The sequence below is a fragment of the Abrus precatorius genome, unplaced genomic scaffold (assembly GCF_003935025.1).
Source record: "Abrus precatorius isolate BTA unplaced genomic scaffold, Abrus_2018 Scaffold7, whole genome shotgun sequence".
Taxonomy (NCBI): Eukaryota; Viridiplantae; Streptophyta; class Magnoliopsida; order Fabales; family Fabaceae; genus Abrus; species Abrus precatorius.
Genome location: NW_020874417.1, coordinates 2,137,621 through 2,158,257, shown reverse-complemented (window position 1 = coordinate 2,158,257; position 20,637 = coordinate 2,137,621). Strand labels below are relative to the sequence as shown.

At 31.2% G+C, this 20,637-nt stretch overlaps 1 protein-coding gene across 2 annotated transcripts; it reads left to right on the top strand.

The window, feature by feature from the left end:
- The first annotated feature begins 8,775 nt into the window (after positions 1 to 8,775).
- LOC113872152 lies at positions 8,776 to 15,874 on the top strand. 2 transcript variants are annotated; one of them, XM_027509467.1, is made up of 15 exons: positions 8,776 to 8,948; positions 9,038 to 9,115; positions 9,237 to 9,320; positions 9,407 to 9,571; positions 9,830 to 9,898; positions 10,016 to 10,142; positions 10,491 to 10,563; positions 10,808 to 10,924; positions 11,681 to 11,800; positions 11,931 to 11,949; positions 12,528 to 12,603; positions 12,728 to 13,044; positions 13,626 to 13,741; positions 13,837 to 13,930; positions 15,279 to 15,874. In XM_027509467.1, the coding sequence occupies exons 1-15, from the start codon at positions 8,856 to 8,858 to the stop codon at positions 15,345 to 15,347; spliced, it is 1,617 nt and encodes a 538-aa protein (XP_027365268.1). In that variant the 5' UTR covers positions 8,776 to 8,855; the 3' UTR covers positions 15,348 to 15,874. The 2 variants fall into 2 exon arrangements, with proteins under 2 accessions (XP_027365268.1, XP_027365269.1); XM_027509468.1 differs by lacking the exon at positions 9,237 to 9,320.
- Positions 15,875 to 20,637: the final 4,763 nt, after the last annotated feature.

Below are 20,637 nucleotides of genomic sequence, written 5' to 3'. Positions count from 1 at the left end.
CTTCTTACATATATTATTAATTTCATTGCAAACAGACTTAGGGATGCTAAGAGACTGCATAACATAGGAATGAATGCTCAATAAACAAGATTGAGCAAGAGTCACCCACCCAATGAAAGATAAAGAATTCACTTTTCATAAAGATAGTTTTTTCTTAACCCTATCAATCAGAAATGAGAAGTGGTTCCTAATGAGTTTCTTAGATATAATAAGTATTCCAAGGTATTTGCCTATCTGGGTACTGAACTTAAAACCTAAGCAGTTAGATATAGAATTTCTTATGGAAAGATCAATATTATTAGAGAAGAAGATTGAAGATTTATTACTGTTAACCCTCAAACCAAAGGCATCCCAAAAGGCAGATAAAACTTTCTTAATGAGGATAGCTTGATTTAAATAAGCTTTGGAGACTAGAATGATGTCATCTGCAAAGAAAATGTGAGAAATCTTCGGACCTTGATTATTAAACGAAAAAGGGAGCTAGTTTTTATCCAAGACCTTATCATTAATAAAATGAGCAAGTTTTTCCATACAAAGAATAAAAAGATAAGGGGAAAGGGGGTCTCCTTGGCGGATTTCCTTGACAGGAGAAAAAACCTCAGTTAAATCATTATTCCAATTAATAGCAATTCTAAGGGAAGAGATGCAATATTGAATTAGATTGATTAGATCAAGGGGCAAGTTAATTTCTTGTAAAACTTGGGTAATAAAGCTCCAACGAAGTTTATTATAAGGTTTCTTAAGATCCAGTTTAATAATCACGTAACTGTTTCTATGTTTAAGGATAGAGAATAAATGAATTTCTTCTTGTAAGACGAGGGTACTGTCAATGCCCTGCCTACCTAGAATAAAACTAATTTGGTTTGCAGAAATAATATGAGAAAGAGCATTTCTTAACCTATTAGCAACAAATTTGGTTATAATTTTATAACTAACATTACATAAAGAGATGAGCCTAAAGTTATTGATGTATTTAGGGTTATCCAGCTTAAGAATAAGGGTAATAGTGGTTTTATTAATTTTAGCAATTCTGGAAGGATTTTGAAAAATGGCCAACACAAGTTTAAAAATAAAAGGAGCAAGAAACTCCCACTAATTTTTATAGAAAAGAGCATGAAACCCATCAAGCCTAGGAGATTTAAAATTACCTATCGAGAAAAGAGATGTCTTAACTTCATCCAAGAAGATGGGGGAAAACAAGCTATTTCTATCACACTCTTTTAAAGGAGGGAAAAAACTAACAGTGAAAAGGGAACAATAAGGAGCAGAGGGATCATAGTAAATATTTTTAAAATAATTAAACACTATGGATTTCAGTTTTAAGGGAGTATGCTCCCAGCTACCAAAATCATTTATTAATGATTCAATAGTATTTTTATTCTTTCTAAAAACAATTGCTTTATGGAAAAATTTTGTGTTTCTATCACCTAAATTAATCCAAGTAGACCTATAATGATGAAACTAAAATGTTTCTTCAAGATCAATAATATGTTGATATTCAGCCCAAAGGAATTTCATAAAGTCACATAAAAAGGGGTTATTACAAAAAAATTGTATTTATTATACTTAGAAGACGTTTTTTCCTGTGAAAAATATTACCGAAAGTGTGATTATTCCAATCAGAAATATTGACCCTAAACCTTTGTATATTTTTTGTCCAGGGACTAGAAGGGACCCATGAATTTTTAACCTAACTGGTAAAATCTGGATGGGATAGCCAGAAGCAAGAAACTTAAAGGTCTTCTTAGAATTAGTTGATTTATAATTAGATCTTACTTTGAGCTAGAGCCTAACATGATCAGATTTAGGAATAGGGATATGGGTAACTGAACTATTAAGAAAATAAAATTTCCAATCATCATTAGTCACAACCCTATCTAGGCTACCTTTTAGATTATCTCTATATCAAGTAAAATGGTTACCTTTGTACCCTAAGTCATAAAGATCACAATTATTTAGGCAGTTAGCAAAACTATTCCTTTGTTGAAAATTGACAAAGCTACCACCACATTTTTTCCACCCATAAAGGACTAAGTTAAAGTCCTTAGCTAAACACCAAAGGCTTTGGACATATTTACTAAAGTCTATTAGCTTTTTTCAACAATCAGATCTGGCTTTAGAATGAGGACTAACATATATAGAAGATAAGATCCAGTCAAGCTTACCACTGCTGCTAATTTTAAGATTCACTACAAATATAATTTTAGATATCACAGAGGTTGTAACCATCTTGGTGTTCCAGCAACATCAAATACCTCTAGAAAAACCTATTGCATCAACTTTAACTAAACCACTCAGATTAATTTTTTTAATAATCTTGTCAGCCCGATATAAACTAACTCTAAGTTCAAATAAAGTAATAAAATCAATATTATAAATTTTAACTAGGTCATTAATTAACCTAGCAAAAGATTTATTACCAGCACCTCTACAATTAAAAAAAAAAGTTCATAAGAATAGAAAAAACAAATTAAATTGCGTCTCTACGATGATGGTCCTTCAGAGGACTGTAATCCAAAGGTAGGGGCTAATAGGATTGTTCTGAATCCCACTATCTAATCTGGTTTTTAGGCTAGCATTCATATCAGAAGAATTATTAGGGAGTTATTCAAGTTAGGGAACCTAATCCTTATTGATGTGCACTCCCACTAAACCTACATCCAGAGATACTATTCTCCAACTCTCTTTGCATGATCTCATTAACTATAAAATGTTTTCTTAATTATCCTTATGAAAATTATTAGATGAAGGATTAGATAATTCTTGATTCCCATTTTTAGTTAGCAATAAAATCACCCCCACCATTCTCTACTTTGCTTTTCATTTTTGTCTTGGGTGGCTTTTTGTAATTGAGTTGAGGATTATAACTTAAAGAACTTTTGCTATACTGCTTAGGTTTAATAGAAAAACTCTCACTCTTCTTCTCAAGACCTAGCCTAACGCTAGAGGATTCCAAATTTTGACTATGAACACATGGTTCCTTGTCCTTATTCTCCTAGGAGTTATCTAAGATGTCAAACCTAGATCCTTTGGGAGACTCCTTACCTTTACCAAAACTGGTTGGATTGCTATTATTCTTAGTCTGTCCAACTTTTCTCCGAATAGGTTTTTTTGCCAACATCCACGATCCAAATATATTATTATAATCTTTAGTAATATCTTGAGAACTATCTCTAAATTGGGTTTTTGGATTACTAGGACTATTGCCTCTCTCTAAGCTCGAGCTAGTAGATAAAGAATCTTACGTTGTATTCTCTTGATTAATATTAACCTTTTCTTGATAGAAGTCTACCCTATGTCCATATTTTCTACATTGAAAACAAATTAAGTGTAAACCTTCATACTCTACCCTAAACTCTTGACCTATAACCACAAAGGAGGGAATTAATTTCCTATTAAGGTCAAGCTCAATACAAAGTCTAGCAACAAATTTTCTCCTAGTTACTAAAGAAGTGTGAGGATCTATCTTTAACATAGTCCCTAAGCAAGCACCAACTTGCTAGATAGATTTTTTATTATATATTTCTAAAGGCAGATCAAGAACACGCACCCATACAACAATTTTTCGAAGGCATCAATCTTGTAGCCTAAATAAGGGCCTTCACCTCTGAACCAAGAAGTAATGATCTAATATTAACCAGGAACCCTCAAAGAGAGTATATTTATAATCTTCAATATTTTCAAATTTTACCAAAAATAAAATTCATTATTAAGGTCCATAATTTTAAGAGGACCATTCCTACACCAAATATTATGAAGTTTCTGATTAAAAAAATTAAAAGAAATGTTTTTACTTAAAAGCTTTCACAATCAGGGTGAACTTCCATGGATTGCACTAGAGTTCATAGTCCTCTAGTTGAATTTTTATTTCAGGGCAAAGATTCTGGTTTCCCTCTGTGGTAGAGTCATCTAATTCTTGAGGGATATTTAGCTCTTCTAAGACTGATTTTATAATTTTGTTATTATTAAAAGTCAGATCCATGTGATTACCAGCTGCAACTTTATCCTTGTAAGACATATAAAGAGGAGATTCAGGAAAAGAAAGCACCTGGTTTGCGAAACCCTCCTCGCTATCCTTTCTTTGAGCTAACAAGTTCACCACGTCAATGACGCTATCTGAGATCGTCTTGATTTTCTACGTACTTCTAGCCATTAGATTCAGGTCTTCTTTCGACTGGGCCTCATCTTCTGAAGGCTCCATACTCTCTGCCTCCAATATATTGTCACAACGAAATCCCACTATGATGCCACTCAAAAGCCTACTCGAATTGGGCCACCAGGAGCACAGTGGTGCAAGCGCTTAGAAGGAAATCCTAGGGTGGAGAAACCGTAGCAGAGAAAAAAGAAAAAAAAAAGTCTCTCTATTCAATGCAAGAACCTATCTTAGAAAGAGAGAGTTTTAAAAATCTATAAATTTTTTTATAACCAATATATATGTTTATAAAGACTTTTAATTTTTGATAAAATATATTACATAAACATTTTAATCTTAAAATATTTTTTAAACTCGTAGTTAATCTTCAAATTTTTCAAGATTAAACGAATTGATATATCCAACCCATTTATTAAAAATAGCATGTTAAAACTCAATTTAAATAAAAAAAAAGTTATGAATAGACCCTAACAATTACTGTTGACTCAATCGCCAAAAGGCATGACAAATTTAATTTGAAATATTGGGATTTTTTTAATCATAAATATCTTTTATAAGAAAATAATTTAACTTGAATGTAACTATTATAGATAATAACATATTCTTTTTAATATTTAACGTAGCTGTGTTTTTTAAGACTTACACTAAATATCAGATATCAAAATATCACATGTCAAACTAATGCCTTTAAGTATTCATAAAAAAATATTTTTTTATTTTATGATTTTTTTATATACATTAAAATGAATATATCATTTTTGTAATTTGGGTGAACCTAATATAATCCGGTATATTATAATTTTTTAGTATAATCTGGTATATTATCGTGTTTTAATTAGATCAAGTTCGAATGAAAATAAATAAATAACCTTATCAAAATTTGAATTTAATAAAAGTTAAAATAAACTCAATCTTACACGTTTTAATGAACATCCTGTGTTAATAATATGGATAAAACTTAAATACAGACAGCGTTTTAAAAAAAACTATTTTTCCTATTCCATGTTTGTATATCTTCTGTTTGTTTGCCTCTTAGAAAGTCTCGTCAGATAGTTGTTTTAATCTTTATTAAATAATTTGTAAACATCCATTTGGATTTAGGAATAAATTGAAATTATTTACAATTCCTTAAAACTAACAAAGTCATTGTCAGTTGGAGTTGGAAATAAATCGTAAATAAAAAAATGGAAATAAATCGAGTCATTACAGAATTTTTTAATATATTTTAACAACGAATATTAATTACAAGTTGCTGATATCAAAAATAAGAAATAAAAAATTATCTTATTATTCTATGATTTGAAATATATCACATGTCTCATGAAGACTACTCATAACAATGTTTAAATGTGACACGGTGATAAAATAATTGAACGCAAAAGCTTTTAAAGCATCACAAAGCATAAGAATTCGTTTGAATAGTAAAGTTTTTTAAACAACACTTATTTAAGAAATAATATATTATCATTAATATAAATAAAAATCCGCACCAATAATGTAAAAGTTTAATGTTAATATATATTTTATATATTATCAAGTAATTAAATTATAGATAAATATAACATTTAAATAAATATTATATAAAATTATTAATAACATCACAAACTACGATCGAATAATAATATAAAATTATAATTCTTAAATGTTTATTCTATCAATACATTCTAGTTAAATTCATACTATAATATATCATAAGTTTATATAAAATTTGTAGTCTTTAAAAATTTATGATATTTGTACTTAGTCTCTTATTTTTATTTAAAATATATGTTAGTTTTTTCACATTATTTTTATTTATTTATACAACATTCAACTTGATTTATATATCATGACACTTAATTAAAGTGGATAATAACGTCACATCAATATCTTATTTTTAACATATTTTAAAATTTAAATTTAAAAAAATAACTTTTTAACCTAAAATTTTGTCCAAAAATATGTTATTAATAAGGCATTTTATTTGTGTTATTTGTTGATTCAATTACGAATTAATTAAGATGTTACGCAAGTAAATAATAAAATAATTTAATAACGTACTAATAGAGATTAAATAAAAATGTTATGGAGAATTAAATTAAAATAAAAAGAATTATCATCAAACATAAAATCACAAATTTTTGAAGATAAAACCTTTATTTAAACTTGTATTATATTAATAATCTGCTGTATGTATATATGTTAATGTTATATATTATTATTTTTATAAAATTGCAATATTTATATTAATTATTTAATTTCATTAGATGAATATAAATCATTAACGAAAATAAATGCAACTTTTGGTAGTGATTAATTGGAGTATCCTACAAAGATATCATTATCTTTTCAAATGAAGAACTTGATGCATATTGACTAAAGTCAACAAGTACATGTGTGAAATTAATTATAACAAAACCTTAATTAACGAGTAATTCTGTTTTAATGGCAAAAATAATTAAGGTGAGAAGAGAATACTCAAGTTTTAATGTGTGGAATAAAATTAATTGACCATCAACTTTAAAAATGATATAGAATATAATCACATGCCATCTGACAATGTGTTTAACAATAAGTTAAACTAAAACATAACATATACTTTGGCTTTAAAAATCAAATAAAATTTCTCATGACAGGTCTTGTTTCACTTCCATAAAAATTCACTTAATATTTACAACTATTCTTGACGTTGATTCATCAATGTTTCACGTTTGTATAACCTTCTTTGGTTGCTACAAAAATTGAACTGTTCAGGTTTTGATTTTAAAATTGATCATCTTGTATTCTCCTATTGATAAAAAGATGACTTCAATTTAATTACTATCATCCACTTGTTTAAGAGGGGAAGGAAAAAAATACCTGTATTATGAAGCTGTTAAACGAAACTTGAAGTTTTATATACAATGTTAATTTGTTTCAAGATAGAACATTTGAAATGTTCTTGAACTACTCAAGTTTAATTATGATTCTAACTAGCAAATAGGTTGCAACTTCAAAACTGTGAGAAGATTGGCATTGCAAACAGTCTGAGAAAAACTGCGCAAGACTTCGTAAACGTCCAAAACAAACACGAAATTAAGTTCAATGTTGAAGTTTCAAGTGTTCTTTTGTTTGCTCTATTATTTTATTTTCGAGCCTCCATCATGGTTTCGACTTGGTCATGCATGCAGTAAGGCTAAGTTACGTGTATAATCTCACAAATTTGAAGCATTCTAACGAGTTGTTCAATGTTTTAATTTTGGGTCAGACTAATTTAATGCATTCTTAATTATTAGATAAAATTTATTAAAAACTATAAATTATAAAAAAAATTATTAAGTTAAGGGTGAAAAAAAATCATGTAATTTTATATTTTTTAATAAATTATAGTTAATATTAAAAAACTGTATTAAAAAGGGTGTTACTAATAATATTTTTAGTAAGCTGGGCTCAAATTGGAGATGATTAGATGAAGGGTTGAAGTTCAGCAAAATAAATAACTAGGGGCCACTTTCACTTAATAAAAACCTTAAAAAAATATCTTGGTTGCTTTTAGATAGTTTGGTGATTAGAGGACTCAGTCATAAAGTTTTTTGGTTGACATTAAAGGCTTAAACTATACTAATTGGTGGATCAATGGTTTAATAAAGCACTTTGAATCAACTTGTCAATAAGAATACATCAAGATGTGAACATTGTAAGCTTCGTAAGTCTGGAAATGGACATGTGAAGAACACAGATTAAATATAATTTTCAAACCGACAAGTTGGATCAGTCAAACAACTTAAAAAGTTGTTTGATTTTTTGCAGAAAAAGTTGGAACAAAAGAAACTTGGTTGAGACTTGAGATGTATCACAAACGTAAGCTAAAAAAAAATCGTTTATTAACGGCTTGGTAGATTAATATCTTTTAATATAATTTTTATCTATCGAAAGTTAGATTATTCGTATAAATGTTATGTATTGTTAATCTATAGTATTAGTATATCAAATGTTAATGTGGCATGTGTGTTCTAACACTATTTATTACTTTTTCCATCAGTTACCACAATGTATGTGTGTTTGCCTTTGTATTTGGAAATTTCCAAACCATAATTTAGAGGTTGTTTAGTTTGAGAAAATATTTTATGTTTGTGTTTTTTCTAAATAATAATAATTTTTTATTTATTAATTTTAAAATTTGATATACTAAATTATTTTCCACTGGTTTTATATAAATCTTTAAAAATGAAAAACAAGGTAAAATAACAAAATATTTTTGTAATTAATACTAAATAAGAAACAAAATTTAAAAATAAAATCTAAAATCAAATTAATCCTTACTGTTATTTTAGTCCTGAAGTTGTTCAAATGATGATATTTAACAGAAAACAAAAAAAAAAAAAATGTAACTCTAACTATCTATAAGTTTGGCTAAATGTAGTGCCAGCCCATTAAGGATCTAACTGTGTAAAATTAAGGTCGTTTTGTTTTTGGTCTAAAAGAAATGAAGGGGGTTTATGCACCCCATTTGGGCTTCATTAATGGGCTTTGCATCGAGTGAGCCCATTGGAGAACGTGGCCCTTCGAAGCTGGAGCTGAGGAGCCCGCGGGCCCTGAAATCACAGTTGCGAACGTGGACTCTACTCGCAGTAGCTCCAACCAGGCAAAGTCGCAATTCTGAATTGGCCACTAGCAAGTTCCGAAATCGAAAGTGGAGCATTCAATCCTTGTAGCTACTTCAAACTTCGAAGTTGAAGGACGAATGGAGGAGTTGTCCATTGGAATCCGAAGTTACGAAGAGCTTCCAACGGCTAAAGACTTCGACTCTCTGATAGAACCTACAAACGTTCCCGCTGTAAGCAATTTTCTCTTCTCTTTGTTGCGTCCATTTATTAATTTAAAATTAGTTAACTGATTAATTGGCGAATTTTGGAACCGGAAAAGGTTTTTCGTGGATGCACGAAGGGTTGGAGAGCCTTCTCCCACTGGAATCCATGCAACGGTGGACTCGACTACTTGCAGGTTTCTCTTAACTTAATTCACGTTCTGTACTCTTTTCTGCATCGTTCATTTTGTTGTGTCTTGTGTCATTGCTTGAATTCTGTTCAACATTTTCATTTGGTGCTGTGTGTTTGAAACATAGGCTCGGGTAGGCTCTTGTGTGGTGGAGGCTATGGTTTCTCCATCTGCGCCCGTTTTTTATGGTGATCTTGGAAGCCATCATAGGGTATTTTCATTTTTATGTTTATTATTTTTTCAATTCTCTGTGAAAGAGATGATATGAAATAAATTTTTGTTTTCCTTTCTGTGTAGGTTCCTCTTCCATTTTCTACCTTCCTTGCATTCTGTAAGAAGCGGATGCAGATGCAAAGTGAGAACCAACAAGAACTTGATTATTGCCTTGACACACAAACTCATGACACAGAACATAGCTGTTCGGCCTTGGAAGATGTTCCCGAACAAATTTATTTAGCACAGGTTTAAAATCCAACGCACATGAGAGATAATAGATACCTTTGCCAATTGGTTCATGAAATGACTTTTTTGTTGTTGTTCTTGTCTTGGCAAAAAATATTAGGCTTTATTATTATTATTATTATTATTATTATTAAGGTCATCTCTGGGTTGGTTCTGCCGGTACATTTTCCTTTTCTTTTACTTTTTGCTTATTTGATAGTATGATTGTACTTTGTGCCGTAGTTTTAGAATGAATTTTGGTTACGTGCATGTCTTCAGGTGCCAATTATGAACAGTGATAGGCAGGAGAGGGTTCATTTGGAAACTCTAAGGGAAGACATTCAGATGGTTAGTGCATTTATATCTGTTATTTTGTTTTGTAGTCTATAGTTCTGCATAGTGAGTTGTTCTGTGCTAGGAACTTTGATTCATAAAATTCTGATTTAAGCTTGTTATTTTCTGTAGCCTCCAATTTTGGGGGCAAAAGAACTATCTTCTATAAATTTGTGGATGAACAATGCCCAAGCTAGATCAAGTACACACTATGATCCACACCAGAATCTTCTGTGCATAGTCTCTGGCCGCAAACAAGGTAAGGTATATGTCTCTTCCTTTTCTTGATATCATATCACCTCCTAGAGTGAATATTTTTTTCCTTTGTAATAATGTAGGTGCTGGGTATGGTATCAGTTTCAGTACTTTGTTATGGGTTACTGATTTTTTAACCTATTTAATGTCTAATGAAACATGACAATGTATAACTCCTCGTGGAGTTTTGGAACTCTATTTGCTTCACCCTGTTGATAGTCTTTTATGTTTTTGGCAAAAATCCTTTCTGGGTTTTTCAATTACTTATATTAAGTAGTCCTCGTGTTCCTTCTTTTGCTTCCCCACATATCAATCTCCTTTATGACATCTAACAGAACCAAATTCTTTGCAGTTGTTTTGTGGCCTCCTTCTGCTAGTTCCTCACTCTACCCAATGCCTATATACGGGGAGGCTTCCAATCACAGGTTTGCTTGAAAAACAAATATTGAGAGAAAAGAGAGGATAGATAGAGTTTCTGTATGTTGGGGGTGCACTAAATGATTGTTAGGCTCCCTATATGTATGTTTATGGGTTAAAAAGGGTGTATTACTGGTGTGAGAATCATACAGTTCTTACAAGACTGCTGAATAACACATACTCATTAACAAATTATTATATTCTAACAGTTTTTTCTTTTGTCTTTTTTCCCCAATAAAATTTGTATGGCAGTTCTGTTGCTTTAGAAAACCCTGATTACTCAACTTATCCAAGGGCAGAATGCTCTATGGAGTTTGCCCAAAGGGTTGTTCTTGAGGCAGGTGATGCACTTTTCATTCCAGAGGGCTGGTAAGATCTAAAATTCAACAATGTCTTTATGATAAACTTTTCTTGGTTTTTTGGTAGATTGATCCTCTGCTGAATCAGGGAAAATCAGTCAGGCTGGTTGGTCAGGGAAACTAGGGTGTTGCATGGCAATAGTTGAACTTGTCAATTTTTTTTTCTAGGCATTTTGTGGTAGATGTAAGATGCCTGGAACTTTCATTGTTTGTGTGCATGTTTGGATTCACAATGAAATCCCACATAATCACATTTATTTCATTGTAATGTGATTTTATAGAAAATTTTGATGTTTGATTTCTCTTGACCAAATTGATTTTGCTTTTAAATTCATGTTTGAGCTAAAGTGATAAATCGTAGCTTTTGTGTTTTGAGTGTAAATCATTTTGGGATAGAATGCCTAGCTAGCTAAAGGTAATTGTACCATGATAGTGTAAATCATTCCTGAAGGATGGAAATTTCAAACATATCCTAAAAACAGTGAAAAAATAATTTTGTTTGTTGATCACTTGATTGTTTTTCATAATTTATGTTACTTAAACATTCATGTTTAGTGCATTATGCTTCATTTGTCACTTTAAGTGTCACCTCCATATTTTCTGTAATGTCTTTATGTTTGGTGTTTAAAATGTTATTAACATATTTTTCTTCTTAGTTGGCTTGTCCTTAGACAATCTATGTTTCTTATACTCTATCTATAAACTTCTTAATCATCTGTATTGTTCTTTACATGTCATTATTTTCATTAATTTTTCTTTGCGGTAGGTTCCACCAGGTAGATAGTGATGATTTGACCATTGCAATTAACTTTTGGTGGAGATCCAACATCATGTCTTGCATGTTGGAACACATGGATGCTTATTATTTGCGCAGAATATTGAGAAGGTATTGGTGATGTTTTAGTTCTTTGTTCAAAATTTGTCACCAAACACATGCTTATGTGGTAAACTGACTTTTGAATGTTTTTTTCTTGTCAAATATCATTTTTCTGTTGATCAAATGGATACATATGAAGATTGATTGACAAAGAAATGGTATGTGCATACTTAAATTGTACAGTTATTCACTGCAGAAAATACTACTGAAGCCTACCTTTTGTTTTCATTTGTTGCATGATTAGGATTGAAGAGTGTATGAAGCTGACAATTGATATTTTAGTTTTACCTTTTTTAATAACTTACTTTTGAACACATCTGCATATGCATACATTAAATTATTCCCCTTTTTCAAAATTCTTCAGATGTGTTGCTTCTTTAGATTCTATTATTTTCCTTCCTTTTTTCTGTACTGAGTATCACTTAATGGCATACAGTTTTCAAATTGATCCAAGGCTTGATAGTCATTTGTTGTTGAATTACAAACTCTGTAAAATTTTTTGTGGCTAAGGTTGAGGAGTAATAGTTGTTGAAGTTTTAAGCATAAATCTTACAAGCATCTGTCTGTCGACCTTAAAGAGTTGTGAGAAGGGTGGTGGGTTTGCTATCTGTCCTTTTCTAACCTACAAAATTGATTATAAAGTTAAATCATGTGATTGCTAGTACTGTTCTCCTTTCTCTTCATAAATTTTGAAGTTTTTATTGGACTTGTGACATATTTTTTCAATATAGGACAGGACCAACTACTGCTTAAGTTGGGGATAGGGAAAACTAGGACGAGTGAGTGCAAGCTGCCTAATAAGGGGCGAGCAGGTAAGTGAATTATGAGGTGGATTTGATGTAGTTCATTTCAATGATTGTCTCATGCAAAAAATAAATTTCCAGCTTATTTTTTTGCCATTGGCTGTCTAACTGGCCTTAATAATCTAATTGTCAGATCATGTTAATGGGAATTATAGTCAGAAGTTGAAAGGGATGGATTTAAAAGATAAAAGACTTGAAGAGGGGAACACATTGTTAGAATTAGAATCTGGTGCTGTCCAGGTGCTTCATGAACTTATGTCTTTGGTTCACATCAGTGTTAGTGCCAACCAGGATCAGGAATCACCATCAACTTCTATAAATGATTATAAGCTTGAAGGGGAAAGTAAATGTGAGAAAATAGTTACTGATGACTTGAAAGACGATCCAGTTGCAAAAATTCTCTGGGATGTTGAACCACAAACTCTCCAATACGTCTTTCTTGCTATGGCAGTGAGTTTGTGTTTACTTTAATAGCTTGCACATGTCAAAGAAGTTTGGTTTTCTTTATGCACTTCTTGGTACTTGGAACTGTGGCTTGAGTGTTTTGATTGTGGTTAAAACAAGTTATGCTAGACATAAGGCATTATTATTTGATCATATCAGTGGAATCCTTCCTGACAGATACGTTTTGTTTATGTTTCTCATTCTCTGTGGAATGTTTTCAGGCAATTCTCTCTTCCCAAGAGAATATTTTTCCTATTTGAAAGGGAGCTGATTTTCCTTCATCTCTCCTGTATTCTGTACAACTGATGCTTGGGTTGGATGAGATACATATTTTTCTTTTAATTTTATATATTCTGCTTTGTGTACTTTTTTAATCTATCAATGATATGGGGCTGACTGCTACTTTTGCGACTTGATTATACCTAAATCTCCTCATTTTTTATCCATATGTTGTTGCTATTTGTTTTTATGTTGTGTGTGTGTGTATTATTTTAAGCATGTTGGACTATTTATGGCATAAGCTCACTTGTAATAAGAATTTATTGAATAAGCGCTTAATTAAGTTATTTACCTAAAACTATTTTCAGCACAACTTCCCAAGAACTTTAGAGGCGCTTGTATTGCATGTACTTTCACCAGTTGGGACTGAAGTCCTTACTCGGAAATTTGATGAGATGGATCATCATACACTTGAGGAAGATAGGTGTGTACTTATATGTAATATCTCCATAAATGTTTCATGTAATTTCTTGTCAAGAAGATAACGTCCAGTTTTTTTGGCCGCCTCTGTAATTATAGGAATAAATTCTATGAGGTTTTCTATAGTGCATTTGATGACCAATCTGCAGCAATGAACTCAATTCTAAAAGGGAAGGAATTATTCACTCAACTGGTAATTGCTGACCTGTGCTTTAGCTTTATCTTGTGGAATTTAATGTTCTGAATTTATCCTTGTAGCATTTTTTTTTTTTGCAAAATTTACTTATATATTTAGTTGGATACTTATTATTGCTTGTGAGCTTCAACATTTATGAGAAATGTTTTTGCTCGTTAGGACTTTGGCTAGTAAGGAAACCAAACATCTGTATTTCCGTACTCTTTTTAAACCATGAACCATCTAACTCAAGCCAACTTTAAAAGCTTACTAAGGAATTACCTCTGTTTCTTTTGTCCATGTGGTTCATGTAATACTAGTTAGTTCACTTGGGTGAAAGAAAGTGAACAGCAGTTGTTGATTACCCATTCATCTTTTTCCACTTGGTTAAATGTCTCTCCTTTTTGTTTTCATTGCTACTGCTTTAGATGCCTAGCAACGCCAAAATATGAGTTAGGATCAATTTTTTCACATGCCTTAGAATGTTTGACCATATCCTTTCATTTGTGATGTCCTCTTGATAATGTAGATCAGATAAATTCTTCTGTACGAGCATTATATTTAATGTTGTAACAAACCTATTTGATTGTTGGAATCTGGGGCTCGATTCATGACTTATCTTGGATGAACTAGTGCTAGGAAAACTTGGGAGGCTATTTTCGTTCCAGTTACAGCTGCTGCCTATCTAATCATGAAAATAAATGGGCATGACAAAGAGGTTGCAGTCATGCCTGTCTTTTTTGATGTAACAATTTGGCAATGATTGCATTATTCGAACCTCAGTATGCATTTCTTGTCCTATTTCTGCTATTCTAACTTTGTTTCTAGCATTCAGTGATTTATCATATTCATTAATATTTTTATATGCTTTGGCTTAACATTCATAACATATTCTTTGTATTGTGTATGGGTCATTTTCAATTCGGATTCAAATTCATTTTTTGCTGACCAAAGAAAATGTTATTCATTTCTTGGTATCGAGTGATTTTGACAATTTTGACTGTCTTGTTCTGTTTTTTTTTTTCCCCGAGAGTGACAGATTTCCTAAATATACTTTGACGATGGCATCTTTTCTCTTTTCAATAGTCTCTATCCTCATCATTATTTCAGTGCATGAGTCTCTGGCATTGGCTGCCCTGCATGTGCATTGAGACTTTAGTTTCACTTTCATAAATGAGAGGGAAGAGAATATGCATTTGGGTTATGAGATTTTTGCAGTTCAGACAAATGCATATTCATTTAAATGTGAAGTGTTTTAATTAAACTAATCAAAGCTAATTTTATTAAATATTAACTCAATTTTGAAGTGCATGGAATTAAAATATTCATTTTGTTTTCATTCCTTTCCTTTTCCTGTGTGATTCAGGCATTTAAGAATGTATTGGATAAATTTGTGGGAGTGAATCTGGAAAGCTCAAAGTTAGGGTTTAGATGAGATGCAAAGTGGAGTAAACCTTATCGATGAATTGGACCCACAGGTACCTCCAGAGAGTAAATTGATGCATATTTGAATTAAAGCTTTCCTTCTTCCGGGTCTGTAGATGCCAAGTGAAGTGAAACTTATGAATGAATTGGGCCCACGGGTACCTCCAAAGAGTACATTGATGAGGATTTGAAACTGAACCTTCTCTTCGTCTGGGTCTGCGCTTTTGTTTCAACAGTGTAGATTTTAGTGGATAAATCATCACTAATTTGAACTGTATTCTGGGTTGTATAGGCAACATCAGTTGCATACACGCTATCTGATTAATACGTTGAATTAACACATCGAAATTCTATTGGGTTGATTCTTTGGCCCCTTCATTAACGTTTCCTTTCTGAAATGAAAAATTTCCCAGTTCGGACTCCGGAGTAGCCAAACATGCCCTCTGCGGCATTGTTAAATATGTTTTACCTCGAGTGAGGCACTATTATATGAGGTTAAAGAAAGCGTTGTCTTGATAAACAAGGACCAGATCAAGCAGGGACCTGCTAAAGCCTAAAGATGACCAACTTGGACAACTTATTGGCATTAATATCAGTTGATGAAGAATTTCCGACATCGCGTGCAAATCTGATGGTACCGTACTACCGTGCATACTTATATTTTAGTTTTATTCACGTCATTAATACCTGCACTCTGCGGCATTCTTCTTTTCTCATCGCATATTAATTTCTGAAAAGAGAAAGATTAGTAAAATGCTTTTTGAATACCCTTTTTATTATTAGTTTATTTTCTAAATTACCACGTAAAAAATGACTTCTCTGTTAGCTAACTAAATTGACTTTGTAAATAATAAATTAATATTTTTGTTTGTTGCTAACGTTCTCCACTAAAAAAGAGGAACTATTATCAATATAACATGTACTATATTAAAATATTTTTTTAAATACAAAATTAGAGTTACGATTATTTTTAAATTTAGTAAATTTTATAAATTTTAAGAAGTTATAAATTAAATAAGATTAAATTAAAGATTTAAAATTTTTAATTATGAAAGTTTTAAACTAAGATTAAATAATAAAACTAAATGTTCAATATAAAAGAACTTGTATGGTCTAATGAGAAAGAAAGTAATTTTTAAAATATTTTTATTTAAGATTATTCTTAAAATGCTTTTGTTTGAAATCAAGAATTCACATGTAATATATAATAGTAGATAGTAATATCATGCTCCATTTTTCTTGCACCCAATTTTCACTTGTACTCTTTCTATCTTTTTACATCAGCGTTGTTTTGAAATTTCCAGCATATGTGAAAGTTGTTGCTCCTGAAAACATATTTGGCTGGTTTGGATTTTGGTAGAGTTGATCTCGAATATTGAATTTGATTGAAGTACATAAATCTAATTCAATTTCAGTTTTAGATTGTACATTAGAACATGTGCCATGAAATGAAAAAAAAATCAATTTTGGTAGATTAAAAAATGGGCACTAAATCTGACTCTGAGCGTTCTATTTAAATTTTTATAATCGAGTTAGAAATTAATTTCGGATATCTAATAAGATTAATATTCCAAGTGGGTAGACAAAGAATGTCACCGTCCAAGGATAATGTAATCTAAGAATATCACCGTCTGGTGGAGATTTGCAGCTGAAGGAAAAGGTAGAATAGGACGAAACTAAAGTTTAGGTAATTATTAGCATTGTAGGGAAAAAAAAAGATGAAAAAAGGAAGGCTGGTTGGGATGAGATTCCCTTGTGGAAGATGACATATGCAAGTATGTTGAGAGATAAAGAAGGGGGAGAGAATAGAAGAGGCTTTTGGTTTTTCTCCTTTTACCGCAGAGGGATATGAAAAGAGAAAGTCTCTTTAAGTAGGCAAATGGGATAAATTGTACCTTAACCTGCAACTTGTAAATATACTTTCTAAAAGCTTGGATATACCATAACACCCACACCTAAATATACTATAAAACCCGACACCACCTTCTTTTGTTAATCCCCATGCTCTTTTCCTTCTCCTCTCTTGCAGTGAATATACCATGATTTAGTTACACGGAACTTTCTTCATTCCTTTTGTTATCTTATATGCTCAGCATGGCAGCACAACTTTGATGCCAACCATGATATAATTTCCAACAATTAAATAAACTTCTTTGGGTTTCCATTTTGAGGAGCTTTACTATGTCTGGAGAAATGTTATTTTTTTGTATCCTTAAATTATATCTTATTTTGTATTGATTGATTGATCGATCAAGAAATCGATAACATGTTATAATAATGATGCCGATGACGACGATGTGATGTGAGTTCATTAACTAATAGATACGTGATATGTTAATCAATAAAATAGACATTGTACCTAATAAAATATGCAATGTGTGAAATAATTATAGTATCCAGAATGGAAATTGAGTCGGGTAAAGAATTTACTGCTTTGAAAGGATATAACTCTTTTAAAGTAGGAAGTACAAAAAAGAAGAGCTGTACTCATTAGAGAATCAACAATTGAGATTGTACACACATACACAATAAATTATAAAATTGTTAAACTTTAGTCATTAGTTATTTAATTGGAGATTGCCACATTTTACCTCCTAAAATATACCTTTTCCCCCCTTTAAATGAGTCATTTTTTGAAAAATAATCAATAGTTAATGATCAATTTTATCCATTTACAACAAAATTTACTGCTTACCGGATTTACTCTTGTTTAGGATCATTGTTAAATTAAAATTGACAAATTAATGGCTCATGTGAGCACTTTTTTATACGCAAAAAAGATTTGATTATAATAGAGTACGATATATTCTAATTCATTTATGAAATTCAATTTACATGAATAAAAACAGGGTTATTTCACACCACACACATGTAAACTAACGTTGAATTGCATTTGTGCATTTAGTAGCCAACCAAAGCCTATATACAATTTGTGTGTGGCACAGAAGTTGATAAAGGGTACACAGAAAGATGGCCAAGAATGGCAATTCAAAGGTACATGAAGCATTTTCTCATAACCGTTGACATTTTCTTTTAATCTTTTCCTTTATTTTCTGTCCGCATCTTTTCTCTTTTCCTTTTAATTGATTACCACCCTATGTGACCCGGACCACCATAACACTTCGCACAAATATACATACACCTTGAGTTTATGTTGCCTTTTCACTCACGCTTATAAGCTAGATTGCATGTTTCGGAGCGCCTCTTTTTCTTCAAAATTATCCATTTTTTCCCCTCATCCCTCAAAAGAAAAAGTGTTGAGAAAAAGAATTTCTTGGAATTTGGTCAATGCTTTAGGCAATAAATGTGGCCAGCCCCAGCATTCCCAAAGTTACTAAACCATAGTTTGCAATCTTTATTCAAAATTGCTAGGAATGGAACACACATGTGTATGTGGAAATGCTTTCTTTCTTGACTTGTCTGTTCGAATTGCTAGCTTCATGGTTGCATTATGGTTGCACCTTTTTCATCTTAAATTAGTTTTGGGGACCCATATAGACACAGCTCTTATCATGGTTTGTAATATGTGGGATGGTAATCACAATTACTTAGAGACCTCATTGATTCACGGGCTATGATTTGGAATTCACAAAAAAGCAGTGATGAGCTGTTTCCATCTAAATATCATTCACAAAAAAATATTTAGGTGAATTTAACTTGAAATAATAATGGCCTTCTTGACCCTTATGGAGCCAAGTCTTGCATGGCACAGATAGAGACAAAAGCTAGGGACATGAAGGCCTTTGGCATTTAGCTACTAAATCCAAAATGGCGTCACTTCTTAAGCACGACCTAGACAATCCACATCATTCGCTATCCGGACAGAGACTTAAACTAAATTATTATACAAATAATGTTCAAGTTAATTAAAATCAACTATCACAATATTTTTAACACAAGCTATGGTTATTAATTTCACCGATTATAGAGGGGTTTTTTAAATAAAAAATACTAGAAGTACAACCATCATTTTTGTGTTAATTCTTTTACATAATTATATTTGACATGCTTATTGAATGTTGAGCGTATGAAGTTTGTCCAAAACATTACTTGCTCGTCCACACAATGTGGGTCGGGACAAGGACATTTCAGTCACTTGTGACACATAACCTTTGCCGACATGCGATCACCTCATTTACGTGATAACCTAAGCGCACATTTTTACTTTTAAAAAAAAAGTATATTTTATCTTAAAATTTTGGAATACATACCCTTCGTAAAAAGAAAAAACAACGCCTCAACAAGTTTTCTAATTAGGAGGAATATGCCTCCGATTTTGAATAGAGGTTGTTCTTCTCGTACAGTTTCTGGTAATTTTATTTACTAATTTTAAATTCATAGAATATCATATCATTTCTTTATTTATCTACAGTCTAGGAACACATAATTTATACATACAAAATTATACATATTTATCTGTTATTTTTCTTAATATTATCAGTAAATGCATCTCTAGTCATGCAGACAACAATGACTATATAAGTTATCATGGGTTTTATGAAATTCAAGAACGAAGACAGAAAATCTCTGGTTTATTTATGATCTTAACCTTTGAGCATAATTGGTAAATTAATTAGATATCTAACTGCATTACATTTTAATGTAAAATTTCAACTCTTTTTTTCATTAGTCACGTTGGTCAACCGGCGTGCGTATGATAACAAATAGGGTAAATTAATTAGACATCTGTAACTTTTTTCTTTTTTTTTCTCGCGTTCCATTTCTTCTGATTTTGTCTATATTGGATAAATCATTTCAGCTAGTTATTTGATTACAAGCATAACAATGCCATTTTATATTCTTATCCGGATTAATGTTATTTAAAAGCTTAAAATAGATCATGACACAGGAAAAAAAAAAAAAACTTAGTGTGAGAAAGTTTTGGGAGTATTTATTTTTATGTAAGTTTTTTATATGATAAGGGTTTTGAAAAAGAAAAGTAGATACAAAAAGCTAGTGATTATTGTCACAATTTATGATATCTTATGCTGTAAATTCGAGTCAAACCTATCGAGCTGACCCATAAATCCGTTAAAATTAGGTGGGCTGAACAGAAAAAAATACTTCAATTTTTATAATTAAATTTCAGCACAAGACATATACCTTGTGGAAAGTAAACTGTGGGCTGGTTCATCGGTCTATTTTCTTTTTGGTCAGAAACCAGTGCTCAACATTAATAGAATCGTTAAACCTTCAAACAAAAATATCAATTTTTTAAGATACTAATTAAAATTATAAAATTAATTTCATACATATCCTTATTAAAATAATGATGAGATTTTGTATCTATTAGAAGGGGT